Source organism: Oryx dammah, unplaced genomic scaffold (assembly GCF_014754425.2).
Source record: "Oryx dammah isolate SB20612 unplaced genomic scaffold, SCBI_Odam_1.1 HiC_scaffold_23, whole genome shotgun sequence".
NCBI lineage: Eukaryota > Metazoa > Chordata > Mammalia > Artiodactyla > Bovidae > Oryx > Oryx dammah.
This window is the reverse complement of record NW_024070207.1, coordinates 124,354,352-124,379,644: the sequence shown is the minus strand read 5'-3', so window position 1 is coordinate 124,379,644 and position 25,293 is coordinate 124,354,352. Positions and strand designations below refer to the sequence as shown.

The 25,293-nt window shown below is 43.1% G+C and overlaps 1 protein-coding gene across 1 annotated transcript in view; it reads right to left on the bottom strand.

Annotated features, from left to right (window-relative positions):
* Positions 1-16,212, bottom strand: part of PRDM9 (PR/SET domain 9) — a 16,354-nt gene extending 142 nt beyond the window's left edge. Inside the window, 10 exon segments of the mRNA XM_040265368.1 lie at positions 1-1,213; positions 2,904-3,097; positions 4,292-4,359; positions 4,786-5,057; positions 5,276-5,377; positions 6,210-6,366; positions 8,104-8,153; positions 15,239-15,346; positions 15,620-15,743; positions 16,144-16,212. The exon segment at positions 1-1,213 is cut by the window's left edge and continues 142 nt beyond it. Of these exon segments, the coding sequence (XP_040121302.1) occupies positions 1-1,213; positions 2,904-3,097; positions 4,292-4,359; positions 4,786-5,057; positions 5,276-5,377; positions 6,210-6,366; positions 8,104-8,153; positions 15,239-15,346; positions 15,620-15,743; positions 16,144-16,212 (2,357 nt within the window).
* Between the last annotated feature and the right edge of the window lie 9,081 nt (positions 16,213-25,293).

The window sequence follows — 25,293 nt, the reverse complement described above, 5'->3', positions numbered from 1 at the left end:
CGCCCACATTCCCTGCAAACATAGGGCTTCTCCCCTGTGTGTGTCCTCTGGTGTGTGATGAGACTTGCCTTCAAACTGAAGCTTTGCCCACACTCCCCACAAACATAGGACTTCTCCCCTGTGTGTGTCCTATGGTGTCTGATGAGATTTGGCTTCTGACTAAAGCTTTGCCCACACTCCCTGCAAACATAGGGCTTCTGCCCTGTGTGTGTCCTCTTATGTCTGGTGAGATTTGACTTCTCACTGAAGCTTTGCCCACAATTCCTGCAAACATAGGGCTTCTCCCCTGTGTGTGTCATCTTATGTCTGGTGAGATTTGACTTCACACTGAAGCTTTGCCCACACTCCCTGCAAACATAGGGCTTCTCCCGTGTGTGTGTCCTCTGGTGTGTGATGAGAATTGACTTCAAACCGAAGCTTTGCCCACACTCACTGCAAACATAGGGCTTCTCCCCTGTGTGTGTCCTCTTATGTCTGGTGAGATTTGACTTCTCACTGAAGGTTTGCCCACAATCGCTGCAAACATAGGGCTTCTCCCCTGTGTGTGTCCTCTGGTGTGCAATGAGACTTGTCTTCAAACTGAAGCTTTGCCCACACTCCCCACAAACATAGGGCTTCTCCCCTGTGTGCGTCCTCTTATGTCTGGTGAGATTTGGCCTTCCACTGAAGCTTTTCCCACACTCCTTGCAAACATAGGGCTTCTCCCCTGTGTGTATCCTCTCATGTGTGATTAGACTTGACTTATCCTGGGAGCCTTGCTCATGCCCTCCATACTTGACTCTTATAAGTCCTGAGACCCCTGCCTCCATGAATAATTTGCCTGTGTTCTCTGGATTCAGTTCCTGGCTTGTGCTGGGCTCTTCTGTCATTCTCTCATGCACCTCAGAACCCCCCATTTGTCCTTTGGGCATGTAGGAAGAGGCCGTTGAAATCCTCTTCAGCCTTATGCAAAGTTTGGGGCCTTTCAGCAAAGGATGGGGCCTTTCCTTGGCCTCTTGACCCTCTGGTTTATCACTCGGGCTGTGTGGATCAGAATACCGCTGCTGCTGATTTTGATTGCCTGGGCAGGGATCCTCTGGTTGGAGATGGTCTCTTGCAGATGGTCTCAGGAGTATCTGAGAGGGGTGACTGCATTGGACATGTTGGCTGAGGAATTTCTGACTGGAGAAGGACAGAGAGCAGGAGGCACATGGGTGGATCTTGGGCTTTGGTTCTGCTGAAAGAGGAAGCTTTTAGTCAGGTAGCTGATTTGCCATGGTAAAGCCTGCCCCAGTAATCATCTTAGTGTTGACAGTGCACGATTTGTCTCCCATCAAGTGTGTCTTTACAGTCCACTTTTCCATTCCATTCTTATTTTCTGCATCTGCAGGAATCAACGAAGCTTGCATCAAGGGCCTTTTCTACATACCACCCAGTCTAGGGACCTTTCAGTAGCATCAGAGGCAGCGTCTCTCCTGATAGAAGTGGATCTGCAGGGACCTTTCCCTGCGTGTAAGTATCTGAAAAGTCATGTCACAGTGGCCACAGGTATTTTACCCTATTGAGAGATAAGACTCTTGATGACTTAGGTGGAACCTTCCTGAATGGCTCCTTGTGAGGGGAAAGGGTCTATTAAGTTAGGGGCGCCTGGCCTGGAGCTCTCTACATATGGGAGGCAGCACAAGGGGTGGTTAGAGCAGGTGTGAGTAAAGCTGGATTTGAGGCTCCTTGTTCAAAGAGCAGCCTTTCAAAAAAACCACTCTGCAGAAGTGGGTTAGAGACTGGACGAGACCAAGAGGCCCAGGTCCCACTGACTACAGGTCTCTGGCTCCTGCTGCCCCAGTTGGTTCACAAATTGCTCCTCTCTCAGTTTTCTATACATCATAAAATAAAGACATGTCCTTTCTCAAGCCTCACCAATATTCATACCTCTTTTATTTCACACAGTCTTAGTCCATTTAACATGCACTAGGAAGTCCTACTTAAAAATACATCTCCAGCCAGACTCTTCACACCCTCACTCCCAAGCATCTTTACCCAGGCCACTCTCCCCTCATGTCTGGCAATGAACTGACCTCTGAGGGGACTCCCTGCTGCTGTCTCTTCCCAAAAATGAACCGAAGCGTCATCTTAGCACAGAGAACATGCCGCTTGCAGCTGATAGCTGTATGGTTGTTCTGTGTCACCCAGGAAGACCTCTGGGGCCTGCACATGGACACGGGCACTGAGGCTTCTGTGTTCCATCCAGCCTCCTTCCTCTCCCTCTGTGCTTCCTCCTGCGACCACTGGCATGGCCTCTCTTCCCGGCCCTGAGGCTGCAGCACTGGCTGCTCCCCTGCCTGGAATCCTGGAATCCACAGGCATTATCTCTACAGAGACCCTGCCCCACCATCCTCCGTCACACCCCACTCTGTTCATGCTGATCCGAGGCACTTTTCCTGCACTGGTTTTCCTCAGAGCACCAGCCCCTGTCTGGTATGAAGCCCATGCTGGCCCAAGGCAGTGGTTCTGTCTGTCTCAGTGCATGTAACCCTGTCTGGCACAAAGTGTGAACTCACATGACAACAAACTGAAACAGTAACTGAATGCAAATCACTGTATGCATGTCACTTAGAAATGTGGAGGAAATGAGGAAGAAACTGGTATAGGTGAGAGAGCTGGTAGGTGCTTAAAAACTTGCTTTTTGCTTCTAAGCCTTTCAGCAGAAGGTGATGTTACATATTTTTTTGCATGAAATATTGAAAATTAGAACTCATATTTTTAATAAAAATATTTTTCCTAAGAGTCTTATGAAATGAATCAAATTCTGAGGCATTTTAATTGCAACTTGACTGACTTTAGACTGGATTGGACTCTGCTTCAGAATCAGACCAGGGAAGCCCCCCCAGGATGGGGTGGGGCGCTGGAAGAGGGGTGGTGCTCACCTCTCTGGGCCGAGAGCTTGCTCTTCCCCCTACTGAACTGCTTGATGCCAAGTTCCTCACCATATTCGTCCCCGTACCAGACCAGCAGCTCACAGCCCGGCCTGACCACCTGGCAGGTTTGGTAGAAGATCTGCCCGTGATACTGCAAGGCTACCAGGTTCTGCTCCTCTTCATTCCGGGCACAGTTCACATACCTGGGGTCAAGGCCGGGAAAGGGAAAGAAACCACAGGTAACGAGACCTGTGATGAGACCTATCGGACCATGCCCAGCTCCTTGCCTTCAGGCTCTGAGGCCGCCATGGTTCCCACCACCCCTCATGGGGACCTTCTGTTCATACCTTCGACCTGGCTGTGTGAATTCTTATTTCCAGATCCTGTTTCCTGTCCTCTTCCTGGCTGGAATGCTTTTCTCTCCTTACCTAATTTGCCATTGTCCAGAGCCCAGTTCCAGACTTGTCCCCACCTGGACTGTTCGTAAGACTGGTGACCTCCAGCTCCTCTAAACTCTAAATTAAGTTCTCTTTCATTCCGCAGGACTTGGTATTCCTAGGCTAGCATGCACCCCTCAGCACTCATCCCAGCCTGCCTTCTCTCCAGAGGCTTTTCTCCAATCTTCTGACATGTATCCAGGGTCCTATTCACTTGCCCACCCCCTCCCATAGAAACATGTAGAGTGCTCTGACATAGCTTGAGACAGAGAATAGTAATAGTTTATTCACTTTCTGCCTGCCCTGATGAAAGTATAGGCCTTCAGAGAACGACCATGGTCACAGCCATCCTGCCCTCCATTCTTTCTCAGGCCTCAGGGCCCACTTCTCACTGGAACCAAGCCTGTGGAGGTTGTTGAACACACAGACTCAAGGTCTCCCATGTTAGGTTATCCTGGTGCTGTGAAATTATTCAAAGATATAAAAATTAAGGTTACTATACTGTATTGGTGTTTAAAAAAAAAAAAGAAAACAAAAGAAAAAAAAAGAAAAAAATTAAGGTTACTATTCCTAAAATCAATTGGTTAATGTCTGTCTTTAGTATGTTCTCCAAAAGGACATGGGTTGTGTGATCTGCTTCAGTAATGAAGTTCACTGTCTAAACTGGGACATAGAGTACTTGGTAAGTGTCAATTAAGTGAGTTAAAGTGTCCCTGGTGAATCTAGACTCCTCAAGTTGTTTTCAAGTACCTCAGTTTTGTTGAGCATATAGACTTATATTTTGAGGGCACATGCTATATTTTTCTTTCTTTCTAATGTCTTTTGAAATGAAAGAGCATGATATTGAGGGAAAAGAGGAAAGAAGATGTGAAAGCTATTGAGGGAGACAGGCTGAGAAGGAAAGGGGGGTGGGCTTGAGGGAGGAGGGACGTCTACAAACTGCAGGGTCACTGCACTCACCTCATCCAGTTGGCCAAAGACGTGTCCTTTCCATCCACATACTCGTAGCTGTTTCTCCCTTTGGTGACCTGAGTGTCAGAAAAGAGATACAAGCTTTCTTCTCTCTTTTATTTTATTGTTTTGTAGTAAGTAACAGAAGAACTTTCCCTCTGCTGGCATTGGTGCTCTTCAGCCTGCACGGATTCAACTGCCAGTTGGACTACACAGTAAGCTCCTTAATCATCATTTCAAGTCTGAGTCTATTGGCACATTGAAGGCAAGGGCTCCACAAGTGAGGAGTCACTTCTGTATGCCTGTACCACTGTCCCCCACCTTCCTCCGATCTTTGGATAGAAGTCCTGTGTTCATGCCCAGTGCACACAGTACACAGGGCTGACTGTGTCATTGCCGACCATGTCATCACCATCCATGTCCTTGCATGTAGGCATGAAGTACACCCCCACCACACACAAATGATTAGAGCCAGAGGACAGGGGAAGAGGGCTATTTCTCACCAGCCAGGAGTATCCACTGTGGGAGGCCTCTTCATTGTATATGATCTGACCCTCATAGGGGCCAAAATACAGGCCCAGCGGCAGCTCGGATGTCTCGTTCCACACTCCAAGCCCAGCCTCAGGAATGCCCGATGGTCTGATACTTAACCCAGGGGGCAGAGTGAGGGCTGAGCGGTTGGCATGCCCCCTTTCCACTGCAGAGTCCTTTACAAAGGTTGGGGGCCCATGGGCAGGACAGCTGTCGATGAAGAAGTTCCGACATTCCTCACAATCTGGAAGTGAGAGCAACAGGGATGAGAGGAGGTATAGTGATGTTGCTGGTTGTAAAGACCTTCAGAAAGAACTGGGACACTCATGGTCTTTGGCCTTGATCCTGTACCCCAAGTCATAGAGAAAGGGGATGACCGGGGGACCAAATGGTGAGGGGAGGTTATTGTACCATATTGTCTCATAACCCCTTCTTCATGAGTGGGCCAGCAGGGTCACTCACACAGGTAGTCGTCATCCTGGAGCTCGCTGACCTCTTGGTACACATGGCCCTTTCTTTCTCGTAGACTGTACCTTTTCACTTCAGTCTCCTTTCTTCTGAGTTCTAACATGGAGAACAGAAGCTAAGCAAGGCTGGTGGGGTCTGGAGAATTAGTCCCTGTTTTATCAGAAAGTGTGAGATCTCCTACTTGTCCATCTATACAGTTTGTTAAAACTTTTTCAAATTTATTTTTCAAACTTTTATTTTTGTATTTTTATGTTTTAATGATACATTATTTATTTATTGGCCATGCTGCATGGCTTGTGGGATCTTAGTTCCCTGACCAGGAATGGAACCCACACCTCCTGCAGTGGAAGTGTGGAGTCATAACCACTTAACCACCAGGAAGTCCCTTCTCTATACTTTGTTTCTTCTCCCTTTAACTACTGGTTCAGGAGACTGAGGTTCCACACTGACCACAGATGCCCAGTTCAGTGTTAGCTTCCTGCACTTCCCGTTAGTAGGTTTAACTTCCCAAACTTCTTACTTAAGACATAGTTCACTGACACATCTACTCAGAAAATATATGTTAAGGGTATGACATGTAAAGCATTGAGCAGAGGTTTGTGTATAAATACTAACGAAGCGTGGTCCCTATCATCACAGCTGGATTTATTGAACTACTTGTAGGTGTCAGCACTTTTGCATTTAATGTAATGCTTCCAAACACCATATGAGTTATGTATTTGTATCTTCACTTTATAAATGAGCAATCAGGACCTCAGAAAATGTATAAGATTTTCCCAAGGCCCCAGTGCTAACTTTATGTCTCAGATCAGTCCAGCTTAAACCCACGCCTACCCAAAGTCCACACCCCACACCTAGGCCATACTTATTAGCTTTTCTACAGGGATTAGAGGAACTAATTAGAGGAACTCCCCAAACTTTATCTTACCGACTTTGTGTCTGGGGTGCTGTCCAGGGGTCCTTGCTTCTCTGGGAGGGGGCACTGGTTTCTGAGCCTGTTTGGAGCCAGTTTTCTTCAGCAATTTTGCTGCTCCCGGCAATTTCTTCAAACTAGATACCTCATTTAATGGTCCCCTGGACAATCCCTTCCATGTGAGTAAAAGACAACATGCATTTCTTTAGTTCTTTAGGACTGTATGGAGTGTTTTCACATGCATGACTTTAGTTAATACTTTGACAATTCTTGGAAATACCTGGTGGAGGGGGGCTCTGAACACTGGAGTGTAAAAAAAGGACCTTAGTGGGTAGTGAATCAAAACTAGAATTCATATCTTAAGATTCTTTCCCTTCAACTTTCTGCATAAAAGTGAGAGCAACGCAGGGAGAATAGCTTGAGCTCAGGGAAAGAAGAGGGTAAGGGCTCATAGAGAAATCCGTGAGGTTTTCTATTAATTAGTGGACCTTTGATAGATGAGGAAGTATGGAAAATTACAGAGGGGACAACACACATCTGGAATATAAGGTGACAAAGCAGTGAGATTGAGAAGAGAAAAGATGATCCGCAGAAACACATTCAGACAATAAAGAAAATAAGCTGAAAGTTACAGGTTGCCATGTCCTAAAGACAATGTTTGGAATTAAAGTAGCTGGCTTAATCAATTCTCCTTGAAGAAGGCTGTACGACTAGCGGGTTCTCCTCAGTTTTCTGATCTATAAATTGATATACATGCTAATTCTTAATGTTATAGTGGACATGAAGTTTAATAACATTCAACAAATCGTTGTGTGAGCTATTTAATACAGTATGAATGTGAGCGTACATCCCTGCCATCAGTGTATCCCCTTGACTGCTTCTATATTTGAAGTCTAGCTCACAAATACTCTCTTAAGTATTCCTTGACCTTCTTATTCCTAGACGAATGTTTAAATGTGGGGTCACTCATTCACAAAACATTCAGAGGGCCCTCAGGGGCTTTGAGCTGGGTCTGGACTTCTGAAAATTAATGGGTATGGGCTACACTCTCAAAGCTCACAAAACCGGGGCAGGCTAAACAAATGATTCCAAACAGGAGAGTTGTCTAATCAGAGCTCAGAGGAAGGACTTGTTACTTCCTCCTACAAGAATGAGCATTTGAAATCATGTCCAGATGATGAGTTTCTACTCAGAAGCTGGTAACCTATGTGAAGTCTTTCAGTTATTTTTTAATTTGTTGTTTTTGAGTCATAAACCTGAAGCTTGTCAGAGCTGCAAGTTACTTCCTCTTATTGGAGTAGGAGTCTCTGAGGTAGGGATCATGTCACATTCTTCATCTTGGACCGTCCACTCTACAAACTGCCCAACATGTCCTTAAGCTTCCCTTAGTCAGATATCCCTCACTAGCACATCACAAAAGAACTGAATTTGAAAACAACTCTCAGATGAATGATACAAAGATGTATGAAGAAACTTTATAGAACTATGGAAGTTCTAACCAGTTTGTAAGGGGTTTAGAGAAGGTGCTTTGGATTAGATTGTACCACCAGTGATACTGTGATCCCACAAATATAATCAAAAAATTTTTTTTACCTCAGTTTCTGATCTATAATGGTGATAGCTATATACCTACTTATAGGTACTGTAGGATTGTTTTAAGGTTTAAGTAAGTTTATTCACATAAAATACTTCAAGTCTGAAGTATCGTGAAAATAATGTAACAAAAGAACAGCCTACTATATTTGCTGTTCTTACTAACTATAAAGATGGTGATGATATCAGACATTGTGCTAAAGATTCAGGACAGGAAGGCAGCAGTCTCCAGGATCTCTGTGTTTTCTCCTATTCTCACCTGTGACTGGATCCATGAGGAGGAGTTTTTTGTCAACAGGATTTGGGAGACATTCACCTTCTGGTGTTTACTGGGCTCCCCTCTGAAGGCCATCCCAGAAGGTTTACCTAAAAAATGATGAGAATCAGTGTTTTGGTTGGTAAATGTTTCCAAACTCTGGGCATTCTAATTAAGGACACAGAATTCTGAGCCAGAGAGTGACAAGGACAAGGATTACCAAAGGAGGAATGGAAAGTGATTTCTGTATCATCAACTCCTATGCTTCCACTGGGAGCATAACATAATTTTATTAAAATTAAAAAATATGAAACTTTATCTGTGCTTCATCTGATGTCCATAAAGTATCTAATAACACTAGACTTTCATGACAAAAATACTTAACAAAATAGAAATAGAAGGAAGTGACTGCAATATAACAAAAGTCATATATGAAAAGTCTATCTCTAACATCATAGTCATCAATGAAAAGCTGAAAACTTCTAAGATCAAGAGAAAAAGGCAAGGATGCCCATTCTCAACACTTCTATTAAACATAATATTAGAAGTCCTAGCCAGGGCATTACATTAGAGAAGGAAACGAAAGGCTTCCAGTTGGAAAGAAAGAAGTAAAATTATGTCTGTTCACAGAGGACATGATTTTATGTGGAGAAAATTTTTTAAATTACACACACACACACACACACACACACACACACACAACCTGCACAGAAAGTTGCACGGTACAAAATCAACATTCAAATACCTTTCCATGCATGAACAACAACCATTCCAAAAATAAAAATAAGAAAACGATCCTAATTATGTTTTGTTTTTTACAGTTATAGTCAAGAGCTGAGTTTAAATTTAAAAATATATATATATATTTATTGATTTGTACCAGGTCGTTGTTGTGGCATGTGGGATCTAGTTCCCTGACCAGGGATTGAACCCAAGTTCTCCACACTGGGAGTGTGGAGTCTAAGACACTGGACCACCAGAGAAGTCCTGATATTCTTATTTATAATAATATCAAAAAGAATGAAATAATTGGGAGAAAACATAAGGAGATGAAAGACTTATACATTGAAAACTACAAAGTATTGCTGAAAGGATTCTGACATAAGTCAACAGAAAGGTGTCTTACGTTTATGGATTTGGAGACAATATTATTAAGCTGTTCATACTAACCAAAGCAATTTAAAGATTCAATGCAATTCCTATTAAAATCCCAATGGGATTTTTTTCAGATATAGAAAATCCATCTTACAGTTAATACGGAATCTCAGAGGACCCCAAATAGGCAAAACAATCTTAGAAAGAACAGCAAAGCTGGAGGCCTCTGATTTCAGAACATATTAAAAAGGTACAGTAACCAAAAAGTGTAGTTTTGGCATAAAGTACATGCTTAGTCTCTCAGTCGTGTTGACTCTTTGCAACCTTTTAGACTGTAGCCCACCAGGCTCTTCTGTCCAGGGGAGTTCTCAGGCAAGAATACTGGAGGGGGTTGCCATTTCCTTCTCCAGAGGATCTTCTTAACTCATGGACTGAACCCACATCTCCTATGTCTCCTGCACTGAAGACAGACTCTTCACCTGCTGAGCCACTGAGGAAGCCCACTGGCATAAAGACAGATATACCAATCAGTGGAACAGAATAGACAGCTAAAAATAAACTTTTGTATACATGGTCTAATGATCTTCATCAAGGGTGTCAAGACAACATGGAAAGTTTAATCGCTGTAATGAATGGCGCTGGGGAAACAAAATATCCACATGCAAAATAATGAAGCTTTTACATCATGAAGAAAAATCAACTCAGAATGGATTAAAGACCTAAATGTAAGACTTGTTAAGACTCTTAGGAAAAAAAAAAAAAACACAAGGGTGAAGCTTCACAACATTGAATCAGCAATGATTTCTTAGATATGATACCAAGTGCACAAGTATTAGTAACAAAGTAAAAATAGACAAATGAGACTACATTTATCTTAAAACCTCTGTACAGCAAAAGACACAGTGAAACAGAGGAACAGAGTCAAACAAAGGAACAGAGTGAAAAGACATCCTACAGGATGGTAGAAAATATTTGTAAAATATGTATCTGATAAGGAGTTAATAAGCATACACCAATATGAAGGCTACCTATAAGCCAGGAAGAGAACCTGATTGACCATGATGGCACCATAATATCAAACTTCCATGCTCCAGCATCGTAAGAGAACAAATTTCTGTGGTTTAATCCATGCAGTCTGTTTTGTTATAGCAGCCTGAGCTGACTAACACAGTGGGAGAAGGAACTGAATAGACATTTCTCCAAAGAAGATACCCAAATGGCCAACAAACATATGAAAAGATGCTCAAGATTACCAATCAATAGGGAAATACAAATTAAAACCACAATGGAAATTATCTCATACCCTCTGTGATGGCCAATATGAATAAAAAGACAATAGCAAGTTTGGTAAGGATATGGAGAAATTGGAACCCTTATACACTATTGTTTGAAATGTAAAATCTTTCAAACTTTATAGAAAACAGTATGGAGTTTCCTCAGAAAATTAGAACTGCCGTATGATCTAGCAATCCAACTCCAGAGTATATTTCCATAAAAATTGAAAGCACGATCTTGAATAGTGTGCATATCTATGTTATTGCCACATTATTCCCAGTTGGAAAAATGTGGAAGCAATCTAAATGTTCATTGGTGGATAAATAGGTAAAGATTATGTATATCTTATATATATTATATACACATGCACACAATGGAATATTTTGAAGCCTTAAAATAGAGTTTTGTCATATGCCACATCAAGGATGGGCCTTGATGATATTATGCTAAGTGAAGTGACCAATCAAAAAAGACAAATATTGCAAGATTCCACTCCTATGAGGTATCTAAATTAATCAAATCCATGGAAACAGAAAATATAATCGTGGTTGTGAAGGTTAGTGAGGAGGAAGAATTGGAGAATTGTTGCTTAATGGGAGTAAGGCTTCAGGCATGCAAGATGAAAAAGTTCTACAGATTTGCTGTAGAACAATGTGTACATAGTTAGCAATAGTGTACCATACGCTCATAAATTAAGAAGGTAAAGATGTGTAGAGGCACAGTGAACCATGGAGTATTATTCCCTATGAAGAATCTCTCTTCATGTCAAAACCTTTAGTTTTCATGCTTCTTACACTAGTTTTGATAACCTAAGGGAACAGATGGACTTCCCTGGTGACACAGTGGATGAGAATCTGCCTGCCAATGCACAGGACACAGGTTTGATCACTGGTCCAGGAAGATTCCACTTTCTGCGGGGCAACTAAGCCTGTGTGTCACAAACTACTGAGCCTGCGTGTGCTCTGCAACAAGAAGCCAGTCACTGCAACCAGAGAAAGCCATGCACAGCAATGAAGACCCAGTGCAGCCAAAACTAAATAAATAATTTTTTTTAAATCTGGGAGAACAGAAATCCATAGATGGAGAATCCTAGAACTATCTAAATTGTTTTCTCTACTCTAGGCAGATTAACTCTTCTAAACTCTCTGAGCAGTGGAAGAGGAAGTGAGCTGCTCACTTCTATTTTATAATGATTGTACTTCATTTTTTATTTATCTGATGCTGTCTCTGGTCAGTGAAATGTGGGAAAGATCATGGAGAATAAATAGTTCTCTCAAACCCTTTCCAAGAATCAAAACAAAGACTCCACCAGAAAATTACTAGAGCTAATCAATGAATATAGTAAAGTTGCATGATATAAAATCAACACACAGAAATCCCTTGCATTCCTGTACACTAATAATGAGAAAGTGGGAAAAGAAATTAAGGAAACAATTCCATTCACCATTGCAAGGAAAAGAATAAAATACTTTGGAATATATCTTCCTAAAGAAACTAAAGACCTATATATGGAAAACTATCAAACACTGGTGAAAGAAATCAAAGAGGACACTAATAGATGGAGAAATATACCATGTTCATGGATCAGAAGAGTCAATGTACTGAAAATGAGTATACTACCCAAAGCAAACTACAGATTCAATGCAATCCCTATCAAGATACCAGCGGTATTTTTCACAGAGCTAGAACAAATAATTTCACAATTTGTATGGAAATACCAAAAACCTCGAATAGCCAAAGCAATCTTGAGAAAGAAGAAAGGAACTGGAGGAATCAACCTGCCTGACTTCAGGCTCTACTACAAAACCACAGTCATCAAGACAGTATGGTACTGGCACAAAGACAGAAATATAGATCAATGGAACAAAACAGAAAGCCCAGAGATAAATCCACACACCTATGGACCCCTTATCTTCGACAAAGGAGGCAAGAATATACAATGGAGTAAAGACAATCTCTTTAACAAGTGGTGCTGGGAAAACTGGTCAACCACTTGTAAAAGAATGAAACTAGATCACTTTCTAACACCATACACAAAAATAAACTCAAAATGGATTAAAGATCTAAATGTAAGACCAGAAACTATAAAACTCCTAGAGGAGAACATAGGCAAAACACTCTCCGACATAGATCACACCAGGATCCTCTATGATCTACCTCCCAGAATACTTGAAATAAAAGCAAAAATAAACAAATGGGATCTAATTAAAATTAAAAGCTTCTGCACAACAAAGGAAACTATAAGTGAGGTGAAAAGACAGCCTTCTGAATGGGAGAAAACAATAGCAAATGAAGCAACTGACAAACAACTAATCTCAAAAATATACAAGCAACTTATGCAGCTCAACTCCAGAAAAATAAACGACTTAATCAAAAAATGGGCCAAAGAACTAAATAGGCATTTCTCCAAAGAAGACATACGGATGGCTAACAAACACATGAAAAGATGCTCAGCATCACTCACTATCAGAGAAATGCAAATCAAGACCACAATGAGGTACTATTTCACACCAGTCAGAATGGCTGCAATCCAAAAGTCTACACGCAATAAATGCTGGAGAGGATGTGGAGAAAAGGGAACCCGCTTACACTGTTGGTGGGAATGCAAACTAGTACAGCCACTATGGAGAACAGTGTGGAGATTCCTTAAAAAATTGCAAATAGAGCTGCCTTATGACCCAGCAATCCCACTGCTGGGCATACACACGGAGGAAACCAGAATTGAAAGAGACACATGTACCCCAATGTTCATCACAGCACTGTTTATAATAGCCAGGACATGGAAACAATCTAGATGTCCATCAGCAGATGAATGGATAAGAAAGCTGTGGTACATATACACAATGGAATATTACTCAGCCATTAAGAAGAATGCATTTGAATCAGTTCTGGTGAGATGGATGAAACTGGAGCCAATTATACAGGGTGAAGTAAGCCAGAAAGAAAAACACCAATACAGTATACTGACACATATATATGGAATTTAGAAAGATGGTAATGATGACCCTTTATGCAAGACAGCAAAAGAGACACAAATGTATAGAACGGACTTTTGGACTCTGAGGGAGAGGGAGAGGGTGGGATGATTTGGGAGAATGGCTTTGAAACATGTATACTATCATGTAAGAAATGAAGTGCCAGTCTATGTTCGATACAGGATACAGGATGCTTGGGGCTGGTGTATGGGGATGATCCAGAGAGATGATATGGGGTGGGAGGTGGGAGGGGGATTCAAGATTGGGAGCTTGTATACAACCATGGTGGATTCATGTCAATGTATGCCAAAACCAATACAGTATTGTAAAGTAAAATAAAGGAAAAAGAAATTTAAAAAATAAGAAATATAGATCAATGGAACAAAATAGAAAGCCCAGAGATAAATCCACACACGTATGGACACCTTATCTTCGACAAAGGAGGCACGAATATACAATGGAGAAAAGACAGTCTCTTTAACAAGTGGTGCTGGGAAAACTGGACAACCACTTGTACAAGAATGAAACTAGAAGACTTTCTAACACCATACACAAAAATAAACTCAAAAAAGATCTAAATGTAAGACCAGAAACTATAAAACTCTTAGAGGAGAACATAGGCAAAACACTCTCCGACATAAATCACAGCAGGATCCTCTATGACCCACCTCCCAGAATTCCGGAAATAAAAGCAAAAATAAACAAATGGGACCTAATTAAACTTAAAAGCTTCTGCACAACAAAGGAAACTATAAGCAAGGTGAAAAGACAGACTTCTGAATGGGAGAAAATAATAGCAAATGAAGCAACTGACAACTAATCTCAAAAATATACAAGCAACTCATGCACTGTTTATAATAGCCAGGGCATGGAAGCAACCTAGATGTTCATCAGCAGATGAATGGACAAGAAAGCTGTGGTACATATACACAATGGAGTTTTACTCAGCCATCAAAAAGAACACATTTGAATCAGTTCTAATGAGGTGAATGAAACTGGAGCCTATTATACAGAGTGAAGTAAGCCAGAAAGAAAAACACCAATACAGCATACTAACACATATATATGGAATTTAGAAAGATGGTAACGATAACCCTGTATGCGAGGCAGCAAAAGAGACACAGATGTGTAGAGCGGACTTTTTGACTCTGTGGGAGAGGGAGAGGGCAGGATGATTTGGGAGAATGGCATTGAAACATGTATAATATCATATAAGAAATGAATAGCCAGTCTAGGTTCGATGCAGGATACAGGATGCTTGGGGTTGGTGCACTGGGATAACCCAGAGGGATGGTATGGGGAGGGAGGTGGGAGGGGGGTTCAGGAGTGAGAACTTATGTACACCCATGGTGGATTCATGTTGATGTATGGCAAAACCAATACAGTATTGTAAAGTAAAAAAAAAATTAATTAATTAATTAAAAAAATAAAAAAAAGAATTAGTTTCACCTTAAGGTAAGTGGTGTTATTTTTTATACACACATAAATAATGAATCTTGACATAATATGTTAATCACTTCCTCTGCTAAGAGATTTAATCCAATAACCAAATTATTATGAGATTAGTATTAGAGACCTCTTTGGTGAATTTATAGTCTAGGGTATGTTTAATTGCCTTTCATTAAGGATGTTTAGCAAAAATAATTCTGTTTACAAAGAATAATAGATTTTAAACAGAAAACACTGGAAAACCTATACCTTCACCTTCACTCAGGCTCATGTCAATACTCAGCCACAACCACTTTAGAATGATGAAAATTATGTTTTCTTTGCTAATGGCTGAGATGCAGTTGAGACCTAAGCCCAGGCTGGTTTCTTGAAGACACCTCTAAATCCTTCTGGCCCCTCACCTTGTTGCCTTGGTGTCCGTTCTTCTTCAGAATCCTCAGTGTCATCTACCTGGGGTTTGATGACCTGCCCGTGGTGATGCATGAAAGCTGGTTGAGCGGCTCTTAAACCTGGAAAGAAGCAAAATATATGTTCTAAGAAGGAGGCACAAAGCACAGAAGCAATGGAAAGTGTCACAAAGTCAGGGAAATCAGTAGAATGGGCTGGAAGAATGGGTCAACCCCACTTTGGTACAAAACAATAACAATTTCCTCCAGGTTAGTCTCCACACAAAAGGGAACTGTGAGCAGAAGAAGCCACCTAAGACAGGGCCAGGTCAGCACTAAGGGTGAGGACCTGTGCCATGGTTTCCAGGCTCACAGGCACCCAGCACGTCATGTTACCTATAGCAACCAGTGCTTTGTAGTTCCTTTTCACATTCCTATATCAGATTTTTTCCCATTCTCCCATCTCTGCCCATTCTTCCTTGGTGAAGTATATGGAAATGTCCTTGAAAGCATCTTTGGCCTAAGGAAAATAGTAGATTCCATCGGTGACTTACTAACATATGTCAGACCTTAGAGCTGACTTCTCCTCCACCTTTTGTGCAGGGAGTAGCCTGAAGCTACTGGATGGTCTCTGTGAGACAGGGATGAAGACTTTCCTTCCTGCCTGTGTCCTGCTTAACTGAACAAACACTGAGCATTTTTCTAACTCTCCCTGAACACAGAAAAGTTGATGATGCTAGTCCTGTTTTGTCCCATTCCACTCCTATCTCAGACAGGACCAGGCATTCCCATCCTGTGTACGTTCACAGAGAAGTTCACTCAGCTGCCCAGGCAAGCAGTTTGTGGTCCTTCAGGGGCCGGTGCCATGTCCTTCCTATAGAGCTGGCTTAGAGCCCAGCTTTGCTGCCTCCGCCTCTCACCATGGGCTTCCACTCTGTTCTCCCAGCATCTCCCTCAGTGCTCTTCTCTGGAGACCTGTTTGGGCTCATGGCCATGGGACTGCCTCAATGCCAAGGTGCCTGTGGAAGAAGATGTTGAGATAGCCCAGATCACTGTCCAGAGCCTGGTCTGTCTTTCTTGGGTGGAGTGTCCAGGGACAGAAGGTGTGGGGAAAGTCGGAGTGAGGGTGTTGGTGGGATGGACGGATCCTGACCAGCGATGACAGGCCAGCCTAATGTGAACTAGATTTGGTTTCTATGGTTCCCCTACAATTCAGCCCCTCTGAGGAAAGGCACGGGGAGGGGCATGTCTGTGGGTAACAGAGGGAGTCCTGAGGAGACCTAGAAGCCCCTAACTGCTGGACTGGGGTCAGGCTGAAATCAGGGCTCTGTTCCAGTGCAGGAAAGGGAATATTTCTCCAAGAAGTGTTTTGAGGATCTCTGCCTGGGAACTTGGAAAAATCTGGGCATAACATGGGTTCTACATTTAAGAGACAAGTCGCTCCACTTGAGGAGATCTGCGACACGGGGGCTGAAGGAACTGGGATCCTCGGACAGAGGGGACTGGGGATGTTTTGGCTGATGTAGAATGTTCAGGGTGAGAGAACTTTGGATCTTTGAGGCTGAGGAAATCGGAGGTTTCTTGTTAAGGGGCTTTAGGTCTCTGACAGGCAGGACAGTGGGAGTCTTGAGGACAAAGAGTTTCAAGAGCTCCCAGGCTGAGGTATTCAGGGTCTCCGAGGTTAAGGAAATTTGGTCTCTCTGCGGGTGCTATTTTGAGGGTGCCTCAGCCTGAGGGGAACTGGGGTTACTCTAGGTATTTGAGTGTCACAGCACTAGGAGATTTGGCGTTGCTGGGAGTGAAGGGACTTGTAGTCCCTGAAGCTGAAGAGACGCGAGCTCCCTTCAGGTTAAGGCCCAGGTTCTTCAAAGCGGACGGGATTTGGGGCCTCTCACCCTGGAATTTGAAGCCATCAGGGTAAGGGTTTGTGAGGGTTGTGCAGGGTGTGTTCCGGTAAGTCTCCCGGCTGTCCTGCGGCGCTGCCAAACCTGGCCCTAGGCTCCTTCAGAGCTCGGTGGTGTGGAGTCCTCCCGCGTTGAGGCGAAGTGAAGGGCGAGCCGCCAGCCTGTACCCTGTCAAGCACAAGCGACCAATCAGCGTTGTGACAGAGGCAGTCCTGCCAATAGGCGCTGGAAGGGGGTGGAGAGAGAAGGAGGCCCCACCCAACCGCTCGGGGATTGGCTGCTCAGGGAGTGTGTCTGTCAAGAAGCCTCCAGTGCGCAGGCGCATTTTGGCTGTTTTCTTCGCCTGTTTTCAGGCATTGCCTCTTCGGCCTGTATCCTCAAGTGGGCGGGTTGTCCTCAGGCTGGATGTTTCCTTCCAGTGCCCTCAGCTAGAATCTCAGCTCCACCAGATGGCAGTCGTGCTCCCGGACTTTCTCCTAGGCCCACTTGTGAAGTGAAGTGAAGTGAAGTGAAGTCGCTCAGTCGTGTCTGACTCTTTGCGACCCCATGGACTTTAGCCTACCAGGATCCTCAGTCCATGGGGTTTTCCAGGCAAGAGTCCTGGAGTGGGTGGCCATTTCCTTCTCCAGGGGATCTTCCCGACCCAGGGATCGAACCAGGGTCTCCTGCATTGTAGGCAGACGGTTTACCATCTGAGCTACCAGAGACCTTTCCTTAGAAAAAACTTTTAACCTCAAAGTGGCACTGATGAGTAATCTGTGTATTTAATGTAGGTATCAAAAGCCTTCAGAAATGAGATATGAAAACCTTGCAAGTGTTTTCTGTAAAACGAGGCAAAGAACTGGAGGACAATGGATCCACAGAGCTGAGTTTGCTTGACACCTACTAACCTCACAAGATAAAATAAGGACACTGATTCTGGCCATTAGGTAGATTTGCTCACAGAAAAAATAAGGTGATTTCCATGTATTGGAAGCAAGACGACTAACTGTAGAATTAGTATCTAGTGGTGGTTGGGATTCTGGATGGAGAAATGTTGCCAGAAAAGTGAGTTTACATCTTGGTGGGTTTTGAGCCAGAAGATACAACCCAGCCAAAGCTCATGGGAAGGAAAAGTGTACTACTTGCAGAACTATGGAGAACACCATGCAGCTTTCCAGAGCAGTGTCTCTCTAAACTGCAAAGGTGGGGAAGCTTTAATCTATGGGAACAGGCACGTTCAGGCTTCCATGGTAGCTCAGATGGTAAGCAATCTGCCCACAGAAGAAGACCTGTGTTCAATCCCTAGGTGGGGAAGATCCCCAGAGGAGGGGATGGCAACGCACTCCAGTATTCTTGCCTGGAGAATCCCAGGGACAGAGGAGCCTGGGGGTCCATGAAGTTGCAAAGAGTCAGACATGAGTGAGTGACTAACACTTTAAATTTACAGACATGTTCATTAAGGGTCTTGGGCTGTGGCAGACTCCAAGCTTCAGTTGAATGAAGTCTTGAGGGTCAGAACCAGTCACCATCAGCATCCTTTACATTTCAGCTGGTCTAGTATAGATATAGATATCTATTCTTCATATTCTTTCCCCTTATCAGTTCAGTTCAGTCACTCAGTGGTGTGCAACTCTTTGTGATGCCATGTACCACAGTACGACAGGCTTCCCTGTCCATTAATAACTGCTAGACTTTGTTCAACTCATGTCCATCGAGTCGGTGATGCCATCCAACCATCTCATCCTCTGTCAGCCCCTTCTCCTACCACCTTCAATCTTTCCCAGCATCAGGATCTTTTCCAATGAGTCAGTTCTTCGCATCAGGTGGCCAAAGTATTGGAGCTTCAGCATCAGTCCTTCCAATGAATCTTCAGGACTGATTTCCTTTAAAATGGACTGGTTGGATTTCCTTGCTGTCCAAGGGACTCTCAAGAGTCTTCTCCAAGACCACAGTTCAAAAGTATCAATTCTTTGGCACTCAGCTTTCTTTATAGTCCAACTCTCACATCCGTACATGACTACTGGAAAACCCATAGCTTTGACTAGACAGACCTTTGTCGACAAAGTGATGATTCTGCTTTTTAATATGATGTCTAGCTTGGTCAGAGCTTTTCTTCCAAGGAGCAACCATCTTTGAATGTCATGGCTGAAGTCACCATCTACAGTGATTTTGGAGCCCAAGAAAATAAAATCTGTTACTGTTTCCATTTTTCCCCATCTATTTGTCATGAAGTGATGGGACCAGATGCCATGATCTTCGTTTTCTGAATGCTGAGTTTTAAGCCAGCTTTTTAACTCTCCTCTTTCACTTTAATCAAGAGGCTCGTTCTGCTTCACGTTCTGCCATAAGGGTGGTGTCGTCTGCATATCTGAGGTTATTGATAGTTCTCCTGGCAATCTTGATTCCAGCTTGTGCTTCATCCAGCCTGACATTTTGCATGATGTACTCTGCACATAAGTAAACACGGTGACAATATACAGCCTTGATATACACCTTTCCCAATTTAGAACCAGTCCATTGTTCCATGCCTGCTTCTAACTATTGCTTCTTGACCTTCATACAGATTTCTCAGGAAGCCAGTAAGGTGGTCTGGTATTCCCATATTTGGGGAATTTTCCAACAGTTTGTTGTGATCCACACAGTCAAAGGCTTTGGCATAGTCAATAAATAAGAAGTAGATATTTTTCTGGACTCTCTTGCTTTTTTTTATAATCCAGTGGATGCTGGCAATTTGATCTCTGGTTCTACTCTGTTTTCGAAATTCAGCTTGAACATCTGGAAGGGCTTGGTTCACATATGTTGAAACCTCACTTGGAAAATTTTGAGCATTATTTTGCTAGCATGTGAGATGAGTGCAATTGTGCAATAGTTTGAACATTCTTTGGCAGTGCCTTTCTTTGGGATTGGAATTAAAACTGACCTTTTCCACTCCTGTGACCACTGCCAAGTTTACCAAATTTGCTGGCATATTGAGTGCAGCACTTTAACAGCATCATCTTTTAGGCCTTCAAATAGCTTAGTTGGAATTTCATCACCTCCACTAGCTTTGTTCATATTGATGATTCCTAAAGCACATTTGACATCACATTCCAGGATGTCTGCCTCTAGGTGAGTGATAACACCATCGTGGTTATCTGGGTCACTAAGATCTCTTTTGTGTAGTGCTTTTGTGTATTCTTGCCACCTCTTCTTAATATTTACTGCTTCAGAAATGGTCCATACCATTTCTATCCTTTACTGTGCCCATCTTTGCATGAAATGTTCCCCTGGTTTCTCTAATTTTTTAAATGAGATCTCTAGTCTTTCCCATTCTATTGTTTCCTGCTATTTTTTGCATTGTTCACTTAAGAAGTTTTTCTTATATTTCCTTTCTATTCTTTGGAACTCTGCATTCAGATGGATATATCTTTTTCCATTTCTCCTTTGCCTTTAGCTTCTCTTCTTTTCTCAGCTATTTGTAAGGCCCTCTCAGACAAGCCTTTTGCCTTTCTTCGTTTCATTTTGGTGGATGGTTTTGATCATGGCCTCCTGAACAATGTTAGGAACCTCCATCCTTAGTTCCTCAGGCACTCTGTTTATCAGATCTAATACCCTGAATCTGTTTGTCATTTCTACCATATAATCACAAGGGATTTGATTTGGGTCATACCTGAGTGGCCTGGGGGTTTTCCTACTTTCTTCAATCACAGTCTGAATTTTGCAATACAGAGTTCGTGATCTGAGCCACAGTCAGCTCCCAGTATTGTTTCTGCTGACTGTATAGAGCTTCTCCATCTTTGGCTGCAAAGAACATAATCAATCAGATTTCAGTATTGACCATCTTGTGATGTCCACGTGTAGAGTCTTCTCTTGGGTTATTGGAAGATGGTGTTTGCTATGACCAGTGCGTTTCCTTTGCACAACTCTGTTAACCTTTGCCCTGCTTCATTTTGTACTCCAAGGCCAAACTTGCTTGTTACTCCAGGTATCTCGACTTCTTACTTAAAAAAAAAATTATTTATTTTAGTTGGAGGTTGATTATATTACAACTTTGTGTTGGTTTTGCCATACATTGACATGAGTCACCTACGGGTGTACATGTGTCCCCTTGCCCCGAGTCTCCCTTCCACTTCCCTCCCAATCCCATCCCTCTGAGTTGTCCTAGTACACCAGCTTTGAGTGCCCTGTTTAATGCATCTATTTCACATATGGTAATATACATGTTTCAATGCTATTCTGTCATATCATCCCACCCTCGCCTTCTCCCACAGAGTCCAAAAGATTGTCCTTTACATCTGTGTCTCTTTTGCTTTTGTGTATAGGGTCATCGTTTCCATCTTTCTAAATCCCATATAAATGCGTTAATATAATGTATTGGTGTTTTTCTTTCCGACTTACTTCACTCTGAATAACAGGCTCCAGTTTCATATACCTCATTAGAACTGACTCAAATGTGTTATTTTTAATAGCTGAGTAATATTCCATTGTGTATATGTACTACACCTTTCTTATCGATTCATCTGCCTGTGGACATCTAGGTTGCTTCCATGTCTTAGCTATTGTAAACAGTGCTGCAATGCATTTGGGGTATGGGCGTCTCTCTCGATTCTGGTTTCCTCAGTGTGTTTGCCCAGCAGTGGGATTGCTGGGTCGTATGGTAGTTCTATTTCCAGTTTTTTCAAAGGAATCTCCACACTGTTCTCCATAGTGGCTGTACTAGTTTGCATTCCCACCAACAGTGTAAGAAGGTTCCCTTTTCTCCACACCATCTCCAGCATTTATTGTTTGTAGACTTTTAGATGGCAGACATTCTGACTGGCTTGAGATGGGACCTCATTGTGGTTTGCATTTGCATTCGTCTGATAGTGAGTGATGTTGAGCATCTTCAAATGTGTTTGTTAGCCATCTGTATGTCTTCTTTGGAGAAATGTCTGTTTAGTTATTTGGCCCACTTTTTGATTGGGTCATTTATTTTTCTGTTATTGAGCTGCATGAGCTGCTTGTATATTTTGGAGACTGATTTTTTTGTCAGTTGTTTTGCTTGTTATTATTTTCGACCCCATGGACTGCAGCCTACCAGGCTCCTCCGTCCGTGGGATTCTCCAGGCAAGAGTACTAGAGTGGGTTGCCGTTTCCTTCTCCAGGAGATCTTCCCAACCCAGGGTCCGAACCTGGGTCTCCAGCATTGCAGGCAGACACTTTACAATCTGAGCCACCAGGGAAACACACTGGCTGTGACGGACAGCACAGAAGCGTGGCCGAAAGGAGCTGCCCCTCGCCCAAGGTCAGTGGTGGCGGCTGAGAGTGCCAGGCTGTGACGGTGCAGGAGCGGCCGACAGGAGCTACCCCATATCCGAGGTCAGAGGCAGTGGCCGAGAGGAGCTACCCCACGCCCGAGGTCAGGGGTGGTGGCCGAGAGGAGTAACCCCATATCCAAGGAGCGGGGGCTGTGTGGGCACAAGAGGGGCAAGAGGAGCTACTCTACATTCAAGGTCAGGAGGGGCGGCTGTGAGGAGATACCCCTTGTCCAAGGTAAGGAGCCCAGCTGCACTTTGCTGGAGCAGCCTTGAGGAGATACCTCACATCCAAGGTAAGAGAAACCCAAGTAAGACGGTAGGTGTTGCAAGAGGGCATCAGAGGGCAGACACACTGAAACCATATTCACAAAAACCTCATCAATCTGATCACATGGAACACAGCCTTGTCTAACTCAGTGAAACTAAGCCATGCCATGTGGGGCCACATAAGACGGACGGGTCATGGTGGAGAGGTCTGACACAGTGTGGTCCACTGGAGAAGGAAATGGCAAACCACTTCAGTGTTCTTGCCTTGAGAACCCCATGAACAGTATGAAAAGGCAAAATGATAGGATACTGAAAAGGGAACTCCCCGGGTCGGTAGGTGCCCAATATGCTACTGGAGATAAGTGGAGAAATAACTCCAGAAAGAATGAAGGGATGGAGCCAAAGCAAAAACAATACCCAGCTGTGGATGTGACTGATGATAGAAGCAAGGTCCGATGCTGTAAAGAGCAATATTGCATAGGAACCTGGAATGCCAGGTCCATGAATCAAGGCAAATTGGAAGTGGTCGAACAAGAGACGGCAAGAGTGAACATCAACATTCTATGAATCAGCAAACGAAAATGGACTGGAATGGGTGAATTTAACTCAGATGACCATTATATCTACTACTGTGGGCAGGAATCCCTTAGAAGAAATGGAGTAGCCACATGGTCAACAAAAGAATCCAAAATGCAGTACTTGGATGCAATATCAAAACGACAGAATGATCTCTGTTCGTCTCCAAGGCAAACCATTCAATATCACAGTAATCCAAATCTGTGCCCCAACCAGTAACGCTGAAGAAGCTGAAGTTGAACAGTTCTATGAAGACCTACAAGATCTTTTAGAACTAACCCCCTAAAAGATGTCCTCTTCATGTTATGGGACTGGAATGCAAAAGAAGGAAGTCAAGAAACACCTGGCATAACAGGCAAATTTGTCCTTGGAATATAGAATGAAGAAGGGCAAAGGCTAAGATAGTTTTGCCAAGACAACACACTGGTCATGGCAAACACCCTCTTCCCACAACATAAGAGAAGACTCTACACATGGACATCACCAGATCGTCAACACTGAAATCAGATTGATTATATTCTTTGCAGCCAAAGATGGACAAGCTCTATACAGTCAGCAAAAACAAGACCAGGAGCTGACTGTGACTCACATCATGAAGTCCTTATTGCCAAATTCAGACTTAAATGGAAGAAAGTATGGAAAACCACTAGATCAGTCAGGTATGACCTAAATTGAATCCCTTATGATTATACAGTGGATCTGATAGACAGAGGGCCTGATGAACTATGGACGGAGGTTCATGACATTGTACAGGAGACAGAGATCAAGACCATCCCCATGGAAAAGAAATGCAAAAAAGCAAAATAGCTATCTGGGGAAGCCTTACAAATAGCTGTGAAAAGAAGAGAAGCGAAAAGCAAAGGAGAAAAAGGAAAGATATAAGCATCTGAATGCAGAGTTCCAAAGAAGAGCAAGGAGAGATAAGAAAGCCTTGCTCAGTGATCAGTGCAAAGAAATAGAGGAAAACAATAGAATGGGAAAGACTAGAGATCTCTTCAAGAAAATTAGAGACACCAAGGGAACATTTCATGGAAAGATGAGCTCGATAAAGGACAGAAATGGTATGGAACTAATAGAAGCAGAAGATATTAAGAAGAGGTGGCAAGAATACACAAAACTGTATAAAAAATATCTGCATGACCAAGATAATCACGATGGTGTGATCACTCACCTAGAGCCAGACATCCTGGAATGTGAAGTCAAGTAGGCCTTAGAAAGTATCACTACGAACAAAGCTAGTGGAGGTGATGGCATTCCAGTTGAGCTATTTCAAATCCTGAAAGATGATGCTGTGAAAGTGCTGCCCTCAATATGCCAGCAAATTTGGAAAACTCAGCAGTGGCCACAGGACTGGAAAAGGTCAGTCATTCCAATCCCAAAGAAAGGCAATGCCAAAGAATCCTCAAACTACTGCACAATTGCACTCATCTCACACGCCAGTAAAGTAATGCTCAAAATTCTCCAAGCCAGGCTTCAGCCATATGTGAACCATGAACTTCCAGATGTTTATGCTTGTTTTGTAAAAGGCAGAGGAACCAGAGATCAAATTGCCAACATCCACTGGATCATGGAAAAAGCAAGAGAGTTCCAGAAAAACATCTATTGCTGCTTTATTGACTATGCCAAACTTTTGACTGTATGGATCACAGTAAACTGTGGAAAATTCTGAAAGAGATGGGAATACCAGACCACCTGACCTGCCTCTTGAGAAACCTATATGCAGGTCAGGAAGCAACAGTTAGAACTGGACATGGAACAACAGACGGGTTCCAAATAGGAAAAGGAGTATGTCAAGGCTGTATATTGTCACCCTGCTTATTGAACTTCTATGCAGAGTACATCATGAGAAACGCTGGCCTGGAAGAAGCACAATCTGGAATCAAGATTGCCAGGAGAAATATCAATAACCTCAGATATGCAGATGACACCACTCTTATGGCAGAAAGTGAAGAGGAACTGAAAAGCCTCTTGATGAAAGTGAAAGAGGAGAATGAAAAAGTTGGCTTAAAGCTCAACATTCAGAAAGTGAAGATCATGGCATCTAGTCCTGCCGGGGTCCAGCCCC